At 37.6% G+C, this 16,305-nt stretch overlaps 1 protein-coding gene across 1 annotated transcript; it reads left to right on the top strand.

Moving 5' to 3' along the window:
- Window positions 1-1,077: 1,077 nt before the first annotated feature.
- On the top strand, window positions 1,078-2,340 carry LOC139482997 (uncharacterized). The gene has a single exon (XM_071267027.1). The coding sequence runs from the start codon at window positions 1,078-1,080 to the stop codon at window positions 2,338-2,340; it is 1,263 nt and encodes a 420-aa protein (XP_071123128.1).
- The last annotated feature ends 13,965 nt before the right edge of the window (window positions 2,341-16,305 follow it).

Below are 16,305 nucleotides of genomic sequence, written 5' to 3'. Positions count from 1 at the left end.
TTTCCAGAAAACCAGGGGTTATTTTTGGAGTACATCTGTTCGTAGGTCAGTTTTTTTCCCCCTCGCTTAGAAGACTTTAAAGGCATATATAGGGATTTTTAATTGGTGGTCTGACACCTAAAAGTACATGGGATTTGTCGTTTCCCTGGTAAATCAACAAGATGTATTTACTAATGTACTCAGAAGGATAAATGATGTAATTGTTTGAAATCATGCAAGTTAGATAAAACATTCGAAATCCGAAACTTGAGCGTCTGCTAAGCAAAAGATCTAGCAAATTCAGTCATGAAATAACTTGTTTTATAATCATGAATATGAAATACTGTCACTGATCGTTAACCATACCTCCATTATTTGTAAGTAGTGATCAACATATTGCTGCTGTTTTAAGCAGAAACCTAAACCTAAAAAAAATAAAAAATAAGTTGTTGCCTAGATTTTCTTTCCTATCAATGTCTTGCCGTCGGAATCTAATAATCCTAGGTTGAAAAAAATATTTAAAAAAATAAAAATATGATGTTGTTTTTTTTGGTGTGTGTTTTTTTTTTTTATCTAATTCCATGTAATATTAATTATGCAGATACAACATAGTCGGTTTACAAAAAAACATTTGTCTTAATTTACAAACAATAAAAAAAGAGATGGCTTTACACTACGGATGGTTTTTTTAAAATGTCAATGCATAGTGCCATCGGAATCTTAAATGACTTTCAGTGGGAAATTCTAATCATAACCAACAGTTGAAAACGATTTTTAATCAATCTTGCACACGTGTATTTTAAATAATCTCCCTTATTCAAAACGAAAGTACTTCGATAATGGCGAATGCAGTGTTCAGGAAAACAGCTACAAAACTTGATTGTTCAATATATTTGGACGAGTATAAAAATCCAAGGTACAAGCCATTGTGAGGCGTGTTTGTAAACGTTTATTGAAACTTAAGCAAAAAAGGTCAACCATAATACATATTGTTGTTGCCTGGTATGCAGAGTGTCTGTCACTGTTCCAGATTCTAACAAGGCAGTCTGAAAATCCCCAAGTCAGCTACCTTTCAATCATCGTATGTTCTCTTCGATGATGGATTCAAAATCGAAGGATAACATCATCTACAACTGTGATCCTTGTTCACGTGTTGGAGCTCGTGTAAAAGCAATCAAGTGGTGTCAGCATAGTAACGAGTTGTTGTGCAATGGATGCCTGAAAAGTTTTCACAGCCGTCTGAAAGATTCCGGAACACACACAGTCGTGACAATTTCAGAGGGTCAGAAACTTCCAAAAATATCCGACCACCAGGTGAACGAACCTTGTGATGAACATTCAGGGAAGTTTTACGAAGTTTTTTGTTTAGACCATTCTGAGATGTGTTGCATTATCTGTTTGGCAGAGAATCACCGTCAATGTCTCAATATTAAATCTGTAGATGAAGTTGTAGAGATGTTAGCAGATGATAACATCGATGTAGTAGTGGAGAAAGATCTTAATTGTTTAGAAAGAGTAATGACAGAATTAGTAGAAAATAAAATAAAACAGGTAGAAAGAATAAATGCAGAAAAAGACAAAATTATTTCAGAAGCCGAATGCTGTATTAACAAAGCTATTGACAAGCTAGAGAAGATGAAGCCTAACATAAAAACCGATGTTTCTAAAACATTTGTGTCTAAAGTTAAACCATTACAAGAACAAATAGACACCGTGTCCGGATTCAAGCAGAATATTGTGCAGAATGAAAGATTTCTTACCACCGCAAAATACCATGGAAATGCTAAACAGGTCTTTTTTGCACTCCAAAGAATCAAGAAAACGATTCACGCTCAGCGAAAAATGTTCGAGGTGACGGAAAATGAGGAAACCGATAACATGATGTTTAATATCGTGTTGGACCAGTCACTGATGGATTTTATAAAGAACAAAAAAAATCCGTTTGAAAGTCTGATTAAAAATCAATCTAAAGGATGGAAAGATCATTTAAAGACCGATATCATGAAAGAAATGGATAAACTTGCCCAGCGATTAGAGGTAAAGGTGTCCTTGAAAAACAAATCTGATGATAAAGACACAATACATATGGAAAATAATGTAGATGAAAAAACAAGTCCTAACTGTATTTCATATAAATCAAAAGATATAGAAGCGGTTGGTTTCATGGCGAACGGATCACCCGATGATAAGGATAGCTCTCCCAAGACTTTCAAACGAGACGAAACATCTGCATCCATCAAAGACGAACATGAAGATACTTTTTATTTATATGATCATTTTGTCAAAAAACGCCACCAGGAACCACAATTGACGCATGGAAAAAAGGAAAGTAAATGGTTTCTGAATGAAAACGTACATTAAAAATATATTTGGTCACACTTATAAATTATCAGTCTACTTAGATTAATTGATTCATTCAACATCACAATCATATATACCGATGAAGGATATCTGTTATCCGAAATATTTATAAATAATTACATTTATAGTTCCTTTTTATGTTATTGGTGTTGTTATGTACACTTTTTAGGCGTTTATATAATTTATTTTATTGTGTACATGTATCGTTACTTGTAACGATCCAGCGCCAGTGGCGGATCAAGAAATTTTCATAAGTATGGGCCCACTGACTGACCTAAGAGGGGGCCCGCTCCAGTCACGCTTCAATGATTCCCTATATAAGCAACCAAATTTTTTCCCAAAAAGGGGGGGCCCGGGCCCCCTGCCCCCCCCCTAAATCCGCCTCTGAGCGCCCACGTGGGAAAAATCGTTGACTATTATTTAGACGTTTTATATATATATATAAGAAATCCGATGGACAAGGTATAATTTGCAGTTGTCACTACACATAGGCAGATATATATATATATATTTTTTTGTCTGGAATTTCTTTCCATCGTCGAATTATGTAGTTCTTTCCGTTTTTGGTTTTGATTATTATAGTGAAGGCCTAGATATAATCAATGTAACATACAACGTTCCTTAATTCCAAGAAATATACTCTATCTAAGTAAGAATGGCATATGGAGGCTTCTACAAAAAGATGCACTCATCTGACTCCTCTTCTATTAAGTTGCAGTTAAAGTCTTCCCATCTCACAAACATTTTAGACCAGTTAATTGAATTTTTCAGCTTGACTACTAGTATGTTCTAAATATTAGTGAAATATTTCCCACTGGACATTTAGCAACCAAAAAATAAAACTAGTTTTACTATCAAACTTAACGATTTGGTTTTTATTTAAATACAACAGCTGTAAACTAAGAAAAAGCTTACTAACAGACATGTTCGAAAAAAAAAAATAATAAATACGGACACAATGTACCTATGCAAACTTTAAGAAAAAGTGTAATCTCTATATTCACAATAATCACATGCATGCATTCAAATTGACCTTGGTAAACATCTTATCTCGAGTCCTGATGTTATGAACTATTTAGTATAATGTATAATTTAATGTAGTTTAACGTATATAACTTTTGAAAAGGTACGCGTACACAATGTCCAGTATCATATTTAAAACAACGGCTATTTGCTTTTTTCCAAACACGACAACAGAAATATCTCTAAACAAGTTTTATTCGATGGACGAATTTATTAAATACCGACAGACAAATATTCCAAAATAGGAATATCTTTTTCCACTATTATTTTTTGGCCGGATGGAACGATACGTAACATCTTTTTTTTAAAGAGGCGGAATAAGAAGGGAAATTTAAGACTATTGAGTCAAAGCAAATCTGACACAACCAGGGCAAAATAATGAATGACAATGAAATACAGAGTCCAAAAAATGATTCATATGAGTAGCTAAAAACTGAGCAACACGAACCCAAACAAAAAAACTGGTGTTCCGGAAGGATAAGCAAATCCTGCGTCACCACTGACACCCGATATAGTAAATAATATAGCTGAATAGAAATTTTAGTTTATTGTGTCATCTGCAAAGATTTTACACAATACTCTAAGCTTCTTAGTTTACAAGTCACAAACAAACATGCAAGACTGTTGTCTGTCTATTTTCGTTGTATATTCACCTTGGTTACACATTTCTCGTTTTTACAACATACGGAAGATGAAGTATTTGTTATTTAAACATAGGTGGGTCCAGGGGGGGGGGGGGCTTGGGCCCTCCCCCCTTTCGTGGGAAAAATTTGGTTGATTATATAGGGAATCATTGAAGCATGACTGGAGCCCCCCCCCCCTTTTAAGAAAAGTTCTGGATCCGCCACTGTTAAAGGTAGGGTGTCACCCGTAAAACGGTGAGTTAATATATACTCCTATATAATCAAACATTTCCCGATTTTCAAACTCATTTTTCTCCTACGCAATGAAATGCTGACATGTTTATCTAATCCACACATTGGTAATTGTTTATTTTATACTTTTTTGTGATTTGGATAGACTTTATAGTATGCTATAAATGAAATTTGAGAACTTATTCAACTGATAATTCGTCAGTACCGTGTAGCCTATCACTTCGCAAAAAATTAACGTTAAAAATCACTCTTAAATCGTGAACATTACGTAAAATTTACAATAGGCCTACATATGTCTCATAGATTTTTTTCTGGAATCAAATGCAGAAAGATGATAAAAAATATATATATGTTTATCTTTGATGACCTATCAGGATATAAATCTTTTCCACTTTGAACAATTGGTTTATGCATACACAAACATTAACATAGTAGTGATAAAACAAATTTTACTGCTTGCTTTCTTTCAGAATTCTAGATTGATTGTTGATGACAACTCTGGCAATAAATATCAGACTAAAAAATGCAAAATGTATGAAGCTGCATTCAAACACGTACATGTGATGCAACAACTGTCAAATATTATCTAATTGAAAAGATTCATAGACAAATCTGTAAAAGATTCAACAATAATCGCTGGACATTCGAGATATCAACTCATGCTTAAAAGTACAGAACCAAAATATCCAAGTTTTAGGCATACTATTTCTTTCTAACACTTTCAGAAATATAATTCTAAAATTGATTGAAACCAAAAGTGGTTTTATTATGGGTTATATCCAAGTGGCATCTACCAGGCAGAAGCTAGCGAACAATAGCTAGCGAACAATAAGCCAGCGAACAATAAGGCGATATATCGAGAAACCAAAAAACAGAATCAGACAACAACGGCCGTTATATAAAAAAATATTTCAAAAGGCAGAAAATCAGTTAAAATATAGCAATTTAAACTCAATTTTGAAATGGTTTTTATCCAATCTATTGATTTAACAAGTCCAATAGCTTTTTAAGCTAATATTCAGTACCACAATAACTATGCACCTATCAACGGATTATTTGTAGGTGTAGGGCCACCTATATATATGCACCCTCTTCAATTTAGAACGTATGTAAAAGTAGTCCTACCCTGTAAAATATAGCACCTTTTATGTCATTGTTTAATCTAGAGCTCAAAATTTGAAAAAATGTCAAAAAATTAGGAGGGTTGGCCTATTTTAGGGCTTCTAGAGAAAAATAATGAGGGGTGTCACGGGGAATGACTATATAGGTCTTGTAGAGGAGAAATAGGCGCTTCTTTTGCGCTAGGTATCGAAGGGCGCTATGTTCAAAAATCTGAAACTAGAGCTCAAAATTTGAAAAAAATGTCAAAAAATTAGGGGGGTCGGCCTATTCTAGGACTTCTAGAGAAAAATAATGAGGGGTGTCACGGGGAATGACTATATAGGTCTTGTAGAGGAGAAACAGGCGCTTCTTTTGCGCTAGGTATCGAAGGGCGCTATGTTCAAAAATCTGAAACTAGAGCTCAAAATTCGAAAAAAATGTCAAAAAATTAGGGGGGTCGCCCTATTCTAGGACTTCTAGAGAAAAATAATGAGGGGTGTCACGGGGTATGACTATATAGGTCTTGTAGAGGAGAAACAGGCGCTTCTTTTGCACTAGGTATCGAAGGGCGCTATGTTCAAAAATCTGAAACTAGAGCTAAAAATTCGAAAAAAATGTCCAAAAAATGGGGGTAGGGTCGGCCTATTCCAGGAGTTATAGAAAAAAATAATGAGGGATGTCACGGGGTATGACTATATAGGTCTTGTAGAGGAGAAACAGGCGCTTCTTTTGCGCTAGGTATCGAAGGGCGCTATGTTCAAAAATCTGAAACTAGAGCTCAAAATTCGAAAAAAATGTCCAAAAAATGGGGGTAGGGTCGGCCTATTCCAGGAGTTATAGAGAAAAATAATGAGGGGTGTCACGGGGAATGACTATATAGGTCTTGTAGAGGAGAAATAGGCGCTTCTTTTGCGCTAGGTATCGAAGGGCGCTATGTTCAAAAATCTGAAACTAGAGCTCAAAATTTGAAAAAAATGTCAAAAAATTAGGGGGGTCGGCCTATTCTAGGACTTCTAGAGAAAAATAATGAGGGGTGTCACGGGGAATGACTATATAGGTCTTGTAGAGGAGAAATAGGCGCTTCTTTTGCGCTAGGTATCGAAGGGCGCTATGTTCAAAAATCTGAAACTAGAGCTCAAAATTTGAAAAAAATGTCAAAAAATTAGGGGGGTCGGCCTATTCTAGGACTTCTAGAGAAAAATAATGAGGAGTGTCACGGGGAATGACTATATAGGTCTTGTAGAGGAGAAACAGGCGCTTCTTTTGCGCTAGGTATCGAAGGGCGCTATGTTCAAAAATCTGAAACTAGAGCTCAAAATTCGAAAAAAATGTCAAAAAATTAGGGGGGTCGCCCTATTCTAGGACTTCTAGAGAAAAATAATGAGGGGTGTCACGGGGTATGACTATATAGGTCTTGTAGAGGAGAAACAGGCGCTTCTTTTGCACTAGGTATCGAAGGGCGCTATGTTCAAAAATCTGAAACTAGAGCTAAAAATTCGAAAAAAATGTCCAAAAAATGGGGGTAGGGTCGGCCTATTCCAGGAGTTATAGAGAAAAATAATGAGGGATGTCACGGGGTATGACTATATAGGTCTTGTAGAGGAGAAACAGGCGCTTCTTTTGCGCTAGGTATCGAAGGGCGCTATGTTCAAAAATCTGAAACTAGAGCTCAAAATTCGAAAAAAATGTCCAAAAAATGGGGGTAGGGTCGGCCTATTCCAGGAGTTATAGAGAAAAATAATGAGGGGTGTCACGGGGAATGACTATATAGGTCTTGTAGAGGAGAAATAGGCGCTTCTTTTGCGCTAGGTATCGAAGGGCGCTATGTTCAAAAATCTGAAACTAGAGCTCAGAATTTGAAAAAAATGTCAAAAAATTAGGGGGGTCGGCCTATTCTAGGACTTCTAGAGAAAAATAATGAGGAGTGTCACGGGGAATGACTATATAGGTCTTGTAGAGGAGAAACAGGCGCTTCTTTTGCGCTAGGTATCAAAGGGCGCTATGTTCAAAAATCTGAAACTAGAGCTCAAAATTCGAAAAAAATGTCAAAAAATTAGGGGGGTCGCCCTATTCTAGGACTTCTAGAGAAAAATAATGAGGGGTGTCACGGGGTATGACTATATAGGTCTTGTAGAGGAGAAACAGGCGCTTCTTTTGCACTAGGTATCGAAGGGCGCTATGTTCAAAAATCTGAAACTAGAGCTAAAAATTCGAAAAAAATGTCCAAAAAATGGGGGTAGGGTCGGCCTATTCCAGGAGTTATAGAGAAAAATAATGAGGGATGTCACGGGGTATGACTATATAGGTCTTGTAGAGGAGAAACAGGCGCTTCTTTTGCGCTAGGTATCGAAGGGCGCTATGTTCAAAAATCTGAAACTAGAGCTAAAAATTCGAAAAAAATGTCCAAAAAATGGGGGTAGGGTCGGCCTATTCCAGGAGTTATAGAGAAAAATAATGAGGGATGTCACGGGGTATGACTATATAGGTCTTGTAGAGGGGAAACAGGCGCTTCTTTTGCGCTAGGTATCGAAGGGCGCTATGTTCAAAAATCTGAAACTAGAGCTCAAAATTCGAAAAAAATGTCCAAAAAAATGGGGGTAGGGTCGGCCTATTCCAGGAGTTCTAGAGAAAAATAATGAGGGGTGTCACGGGGTATGACTATATAGTAAAATTGAGAAAGGAAATGGTGAATATGTCAAAGCGACAACCACCCGACCATAGAGCAAACAACAGCCGAAGGCAACCAATGGGTCTTCAATGTAGCGAGGATTCCCGCACCCGTAGGTGTCCTTCAGCTGGCCCCTAAAATATGCATAATAGTACAGTGATAATGGACGTCATACTAAACTCCGAATTATACACAAGAAACTAAAATTTAAAATCATACAAGACTAACAAAGGCCAGAGGCTCCTGACTTGGGACAGGCGCAAAATTGCGGCGGGGTTAAACATGTTTATGAGATCTCAACCCTCCCCCTATACCTCTAGCCAATGTAGAAAAGTAAAAGAATAACAATACGCACATTAAAATTCAGTTCAAGAGAAGTCCGAGTCTGATGTCAAAAGATGTAACAAAAGAAAATAAATAAAATGACAATAATACATAAATAACAACAGACTACTAGCAGTTAACTGACAAGCCAGCTCCAGACCTCAATTAAACTGATTGAAAGATTATGTCTTCATCATATGAATATCAGGTACAATCCCTCCCGTTAGGGGTTTAGTATCATACTATCATAAAATATATGAGAAGAACATAACCCGTGTCATGCCAACAACTGTTTTTTTTTTTTTAGAAATAAATGTGTTTAGTTCCGATGCAAAGACCCTATCAGTGAATCAATGTTAAAGCCAAAATATACAATCTTTATTTTTTGAAGAAGGTCTTTTTTTAGGTCTTGAAGAAGAGAAACAGGCGCTTCTTTTGCGCTAGGTATCAAAGGGCGCTATGTTCAAAAATCTGAAACTAGAGCTCAAAATTTGAAAAAAATGTCAAAAAATTAGGGGGGTCGGCCTATTCCAGGGCTTCTAGAGAAAAATAATGAGGGGTGTCACGGGGTATGACTATATAGGTCTTGAGGAGGAGAAACAGGCGCTTCTTTTGCGCTAGGTATCGAAGGGTGATATGTTCAAAAATCTGAAACTAGAGCTCAAAATTTGAAAAAAATGTCAAAAAATTAGGGGGGTCGGCCTTTTCCAGGACTTCTAGAGAAAAATAATGAGGGGTGTCACGGGGTATAACTATATAGGTCTTGTAGAAGAGAAACAGGCGCTTCTTTTGCACTAGGTATCGAAGGGCGCTATGTTCAAAAATCTGAAACTAGAGCTCAAAATTTGAAAAAAAATGTCAAAAAATTAGGAGGGTCGGCCTATTCCAGGGCTTCTAGAGAAAAATAATGAGGGGTGTCACGGGGAATGACTATATAAGTCTTGTAGAGCAGAAACAGGCGCTTCTTTTGCGCTAGGTATCGAAGGGCGCTATGTTCAAAAATCTGAAACTAGAGCTCAAAATTTGAAAAAAATGTCAAAACATTAGGGGGGTCGGCCTATTCTAGGACTTCTAGAGAAAAATAATGAGGGGTGTCACGGGGTATGACTATATAGGTCTTGAAGAGGGGAAACAGGCGCTTCTTTTGCACTAGGTATCGAAGGGCGCTATGTTCAAAAATCTGAAACTAAAGCTCAAAATTCGAAAAAAATGTCAAAAAATTAGGGGGGTCAGCCTATTCTAGGACTTCTAGAGAAAAATAATGAAGGGTGTCACGGGGTATGACTATATAGGTCTTGTAGAGGAGAAACATGCGCTTCTTTTGCACTATGTATCGAAGGGCGCTTTGTTCAAAAATCTGAAACTACAGCTCAAAATTCGAAAAAAAAATCCAAAAAATGGGGGTAGGGTCGGCCTATTCCAGGAGTTCTAGAGAAAAATAATGAGGGATGTCACGGGGTATGACTATATAGGTCTTGTAGACGGGAAACAGGCGCTTCTTTTGCGCTATGTATCGAAGGGCGCTATGTTCAAAAATCTGAAACTAGAGCTCAAAATTCGAAAAAAATGTCCAAAAAAATGGGGGTAGGGTCGGCCTATTCCAGGAGTTCTAGAGAAAAATAATGAGGGGTGTCACGGGGTATGACTATATAGTAAAATTGAGAAAGGAAATGGTGAATATGTCAAAGCGACAACCACCCGACCATAGAGCAAACAACAGCCGAAGGCAACCAATGGGTCTTCAATGTAGCGAGGATTCCCGCACCCGTAGGTGTCCTTCAGCTGGCCCCTAAAATATGCATAATAGTACAGTGATAATGGACGTCATACTAAACTCCGAATTATACACAAGAAACTAAAATTTAAAATCATACAAGACTAACAAAGGCCAGAGGCTCCTGACTTGGGACAGGCGCAAAATTGCGGCGGGGTTAAACATGTTTATGAGATCTCAACCCTCCCCCTATACCTCTAGCCAATGTAGAAAAGTAAAAGAATAACAATACGCACATTAAAATTCAGTTCAAGAGAAGTCCGAGTCTGATGTCAAAAGATGTAACAAAAGAAAATAAATAAAATGACAATAATACATAAATAACAACAGACTACTAGCAGTTAACTGACAAGCCAGCTCCAGACCTCAATTAAACTGATTGAAAGATTATGTCTTCATCATATGAATATCAGGTACAATCCCTCCCGTTAGGGGTTTAGTATCATACTATCATAAAATATATGAGAAGAACATAACCCGTGTCATGCCAACAACTGTTTTTTTTTTTTTAGAAATAAATGTGTTTAGTTCCGATGCAAAGACCCTATCAGTGAATCAATGTTAAAGCCAAAATATGCAATCTTTATTTTTTGAAGAAGGTCTTTTTTTAGGTCTTGAAGAAGAGAAACAGGCGCTTCTTTTGCGCTAGGTATCAAAGGGCGCTATGTTCAAAAATCTGAAACTAGAGCTCAAAATTTGAAAAAAATGTCAAAAAATTAGGGGGGTCGGCCTATTCCAGGGCTTCTAGAGAAAAATAATGAGGGGTGTCACGGGGTATGACTATATAGGTCTTGAGGAGGAGAAACAGGCGCTTCTTTTGCGCTAGGTATCGAAGGGTGATATGTTCAAAAATCTGAAACTAGAGCTCAAAATTTGAAAAAAATGTCAAAAAATTAGGGGGGTCGGCCTTTTCCAGGACTTCTAGAGAAAAATAATGAGGGGTGTCACGGGGTATAACTATATAGGTCTTGTAGAAGAGAAACAGGCGCTTCTTTTGCACTAGGTATCGAAGGGCGCTATGTTCAAAAATCTGAAACTAGAGCTCAAAATTTGAAAAAAAATGTCAAAAAATTAGGAGGGTCGGCCTATTCCAGGGCTTCTAGAGAAAAATAATGAGGGGTGTCACGGGGAATGACTATATAAGTCTTGTAGAGCAGAAACAGGCGCTTCTTTTGCGCTAGGTATCGAAGGGCGCTATGTTCAAAAATCTGAAACTAGAGCTCAAAATTTGAAAAAAATGTCAAAACATTAGGGGGGTCGGCCTATTCTAGGACTTCTAGAGAAAAATAATGAGGGGTGTCACGGGGTATGACTATATAGGTCCTGTAGAGGGGAAACAGGCGCTTCTTTTGCACTAGGTATCGAAGGGCGCTATGTTCAAAAATCTGAAACTAAAGCTCAAAATTCGAAAAAAATGTCAAAAAATTAGGGGGGTCAGCCTATTCTAGGACTTCTAGAGAAAAATAATGAAGGGTGTCACGGGGTATGACTATATAGGTCTTGTAGAGGAGAAACATGCGCTTCTTTTGCACTATGTATCGAAGGGCGCTTTGTTCAAAAATCTGAAACTACAGCTCAAAATTCGAAAAAAAAATCCAAAAAATGGGGGTAGGGTCGGCCTATTCCAGGAGTTCTAGAGAAAAATAATGAGGGATGTCACGGGGTATGACTATATAGGTCTTGTAGAGGGGAAACAGGCGCTTCTTTTGCGCTAGGTATCGAAGGGCGCTATGTTCAAAAATCTGAAACTAGAGCTCAAAATTTGAAAAAAATGTCAAAAAAATAGGGGGGTCGGCCTATTCTAGGACTTCTAGAGAAAAATAATGAGGGGTGTCACGGGGTATGACTATATAGGTCTTGTAGAGGAGAAACAGGCGCTTCTTTAGCACTAGGAATCGAAGGGCGCTATGTTCAAAGATCTGAAACTAGAGCTCAAAATTTGAAAAAAATGTCAAAAAATTAGGGGGGTCGGCCTATTCCAGGGCTTCTAGAGAAAAATAATGAGGGGTGTCACGGGGTATGACTATATAGGTCTTGAGGAGGAGAAACAGGCGCTTCTTTTGCGCTAGGTATCGAAGGGTGATATGTTCAAAAATCTGAAACTAGAGCTCAAAATTTGAAAAAAATGTCAAAAAATTAGGGGGGTCGGCCTTTTCCAGGACTTCTAGAGAAAAATAATGAGGGGTGTCACGGGGTATAACTATATAGGTCTTGTAGAAGAGAAACAGGCGCTTCTTTTGCACTAGGTATCGAAGGGCGCTATGTTCAAAAATCTGAAACTAGAGCTCAAAATTTGAAAAAAATGTCAAAAAATTAGGAGGGTCGGCCTATTCCAGGGCTTCTAGAGAAAAATAATGAGGGGTGTCACGGGGAATGACTATATAAGTCTTGTAGAGCAGAAACAGGCGCTTCTTTTGCGCTAGGTATCGAAGGGCGCTATGTTCAAAAATCTGAAACTAGAGCTCAAAATTTGAAAAAAATGTCAAAAAATTAGAGGGGTCGGCCTATTCTAGGACTTCTAGAGAAAAATAATGAGGGGTGTCACGGGGTATGACTATATAGGTCTTGTAGAGGAGAAACAGGCGCTTCTTTTGCACTAGGTATCGAAGGGTGCTATGTTCAAAAATCTGAAACTAAAGCTCAAAATTCGAAAAAAATGTCAAAAAATTAGGGGGGTCAGCCTATTCTAGGACTTCTAGAGAAAAATAATGAAGGGTGTCACGGGGTATGACTATATAGGTCTTGTAGAGGAGAAACATGCGCTTCTTTTGCACTAGGTATCGAAGGGCGCTTTGTTCAAAAATCTGAAACTACAGCTCAAAATTCGAAAAAAAAAATCCAAAAAATGGGGGTAGGGTCGGCCTTTTCCAGGAGTTCTAGAGAAAAATAATGAGGGATGTCACGGGGTATGACTATATAGGTCTTGTAGAGGGGAAACAGCCGCTTCTTTTGCGCTAGGTATCGAAGGGCGCTATGTTCAAAAATCTGAAACTAGAGCTCAAAATTCGAAAAAAATGTCCAAAAAATGGGGGTAGGGTCGGCCTATTCCAGGAGTTCTAGAGAAAAATAATGAGGGATGTCACGGGGTATGACTATATAGGTCTTGTAGAGGGGAAACAGGCGCTTCTTTTGCGCTAGGTATCAAAGGGCGCTATGTTCAAAAATCTGAAACTAGAGCTCAAAATTTGAAAAAAATGTCAAAAAAATAGGGGGGTCGGCCTATTCTAGGACTTCTAGAGAAAAATAATGAGGGGTGTCACGGGGTATGACTATATAGGTCTTGTAGAGGAGAAACAGGCGCTTCTTTAGCACTAGGAATCGAAGGGCGCTATGTTCAAAGATCTGAAACTAGAGCTCAAAGTTCGAAAAAAATGTCAAAAAAATGGGGGTAGGGTCGGCCTATTCCAGGAGTTCTAGAGAAAAATAATGAGGGGTGTCACGGGGTATGACTATATAGGTCTTGTAGAAGAGAAACAGTCGTTTCTTTTGCGCTAGGTATCGAAGGCCGCTATGTTCAAAAATCTGAAACTAGAGCTCAAAATTTGAAAAAAAATGTCAAAAAATTAGGAGGGTCGGCCTATTCCAGGGCTTCTAGAGAAAAATAATGAGGGGTGTCACGGGGTAGGACTATATAGGTCTTGTAGAAGAAAAACAGTCGTTTCTTTTGCGCTAGGTATCGAAGGTCGCTATGTTCAAAAATCTGAAACTAGAGCTCAAAATTTGAAAAAAAATGTCAAAAAATTAGGAGGGTCGGCCTATTCCAGGGCTTCTAGAGAAAAATAATGAGGGGTGTCACGGGGAATGACTATATAGGTCTTGTAGAGGCGAAACAGGCGCTTCTTTTGCGCTAGGTATCGAAGGGCACTTTGTTCAAAAATCTGAAACTAGAGCTCAAAATTTAAAAAAAAAGGCAAAAAATAAGGGGGGTCATCCAGTAGCGGAATAACACAAAAAAACTCATCATAAATACCAGACGCGCGTTTTATCTACAAAGACTCATTAGTGACGCTCGAATCAAAATAATGATTGAAAGGCCAAAATAAAGGACGAAGTTGAAGAACATTGAGAACATAACATTCCTAGTAGTTTTGCAAAATACAGGTAAGGCATTCCTGGTGTAGAAAAACCTTAGTTTTTTTCAAAAATTTAAAACGGTGTTAATTTATAAGATTATATCAATGATAAGCCAAGTCAACACAAGTGCTGACTACTGGGCTGGTGATACCCTCGGGGAAATAAATCTCTACCAGCAATGGCGTCGACTCAGTGGTTGTATTTTAAGTTTTAACTCATCATAGATACCAGTATTTAAATTTTATATTTACGCCAGACGCGCATTTCGTCTACAATATATCAGTGAATGTCCTGTGAAGGGAAAACAGGCGCATCGTTTGCGTAAGACTTTAAAGGGTGCTATAGAAAAAGGAAGATGTGGTGTGAGTGCCAATGAGACAACTCTCCATCCAAATAACAATTTAAAAAGTAAACCATTATAGGTTAAAGTACGGCCTTCAACACGGAGCCTTGGCTCACACCGAACAACAAGCTATAAAGAGCCCCAACATTACTAGTGTAAAACCATTCAAACGGGAAAACCAACGGTTTAATCTATATAAGCAAAACGAGAAACGAGAAACACGTATATATTACACAAACAAACGACAACTACTGTACATCAGATTCCTAACTTAGGACAGGTGCAAACATTTGCAGCGGGATTAAACGTTTTAATGGATCCAAACCTTCTCCCTTTTTCTGAAACAATAGCATAACATCACAACATAGAAAAACACACGATAAAATATCTTTTTGGTGAGTCGTCCAAGTTCGTCCCAAAGATGTCCCATTGGCGATAATCTGAAGACAATACTGGCCACGACAACACTCGAATGCGATTATTCTCCAAAATTCATTAAAATGTGTTTACAACGGGCGTTTTCTGTTTAAAATGTAGTTTAACGATGCCTTCGGAGAAACGGGAGAACTAGTGGAGCCAGAATTTCGTTCCTATTCCCTTTTTGCATTTAGGTTTCCTTCACTAATTGTCAGATCGGGGCGTTCCTGGTAGGTTATCCATCCCATACCATTAATTCGCCACCCTAAAGCCAATTTGTTTCCTGTACGCACGCATCAAAAAGCATGCCTTGTACCTGCGGCAGACCATGTCTCTGTCATCGATAAATGTCAAGTTGAATTTCGATTCAGCGGTAAAAAGGATTAGTCTCCATGTTAGTCTATGTCATCGAATCCGTACCCTCTCCATTCAACTCGCGACATCCTTCGATTCTGCGTAAGGATAGATCACTTCAACGAACGACGAGCTCTTAGGCTGCCCAGATGAAGTCGGTTACAAACTGTTTGCGCATATAGCCTATTTTTGTTTCTTCCATGAGTTTCTTCAAATCGATTACGGAGATAAATAATGCGGATTTGCCAATCTTCACATAACTTCGTTTCGCGTGAGTTGCAACCTCGGGGACGTTAAAATGTTGTACCAGTATCTCTAAGACGAGTCTTTAGCGCCTTTCAAAGTCATTCTAGAGACATTGAATAGTGCTCGATACATTTAATGATCAAAAGGACAACTCAGTTCCATCTCTATAAAGGTAAATGGTTGAAAAAATGCGTATTTGTTTGAAATCGGAAAATGGCGTAAAGTTATCTTCGAATTTAAAAGAAAATACTAAATGATCATGAATAGATTATTCAGGTCATTAGTTTTGCTTGGTCCGTTTCTGTGTGTGTTGCGTTTCGGTGTTGTGTCGTTGTTCTCCTCTTATATTTAATGCGTTTCCCTCGGTTTTAGTTTGTTACCCCGATTTTGTTTTTGTCCATGGATTTATGAGTTTTGAACAGCGGTATACTACTGTTGCCTTTATTAATCGTGAAAATATTACAAACCAATATATTAAATATATTTTACTTAAAAAGCAAAGTAATGTTTCTTTTTTTATATATACACATGGAAAAAAGTATTGCAAAATATTGATTTTTTAAAACTTGAATAATCAGCCTTTATTTTGGATGGAATATGATAAAATATTTGTAAAATAATATTGAAACATAGTTTATGAAAACATTGGCATTTTAACGAACAAAAAATGTTTGAAAAAAAAAATATTTATCTAACCACAATTCTAAAAACAAAATGAGGTGTTTTTTTGTACAAAAAACTGCATTTTACAACTTTTACTGTAGTC

This window comes from Mytilus edulis, chromosome 7, assembly GCF_963676685.1.
Source record: "Mytilus edulis chromosome 7, xbMytEdul2.2, whole genome shotgun sequence".
NCBI classification, from domain to species: domain Eukaryota; kingdom Metazoa; phylum Mollusca; class Bivalvia; order Mytilida; family Mytilidae; genus Mytilus; species Mytilus edulis.
Note: the sequence above shows the minus strand (reverse complement) of the source record. Positions and strands in the feature narration are given on the sequence as shown.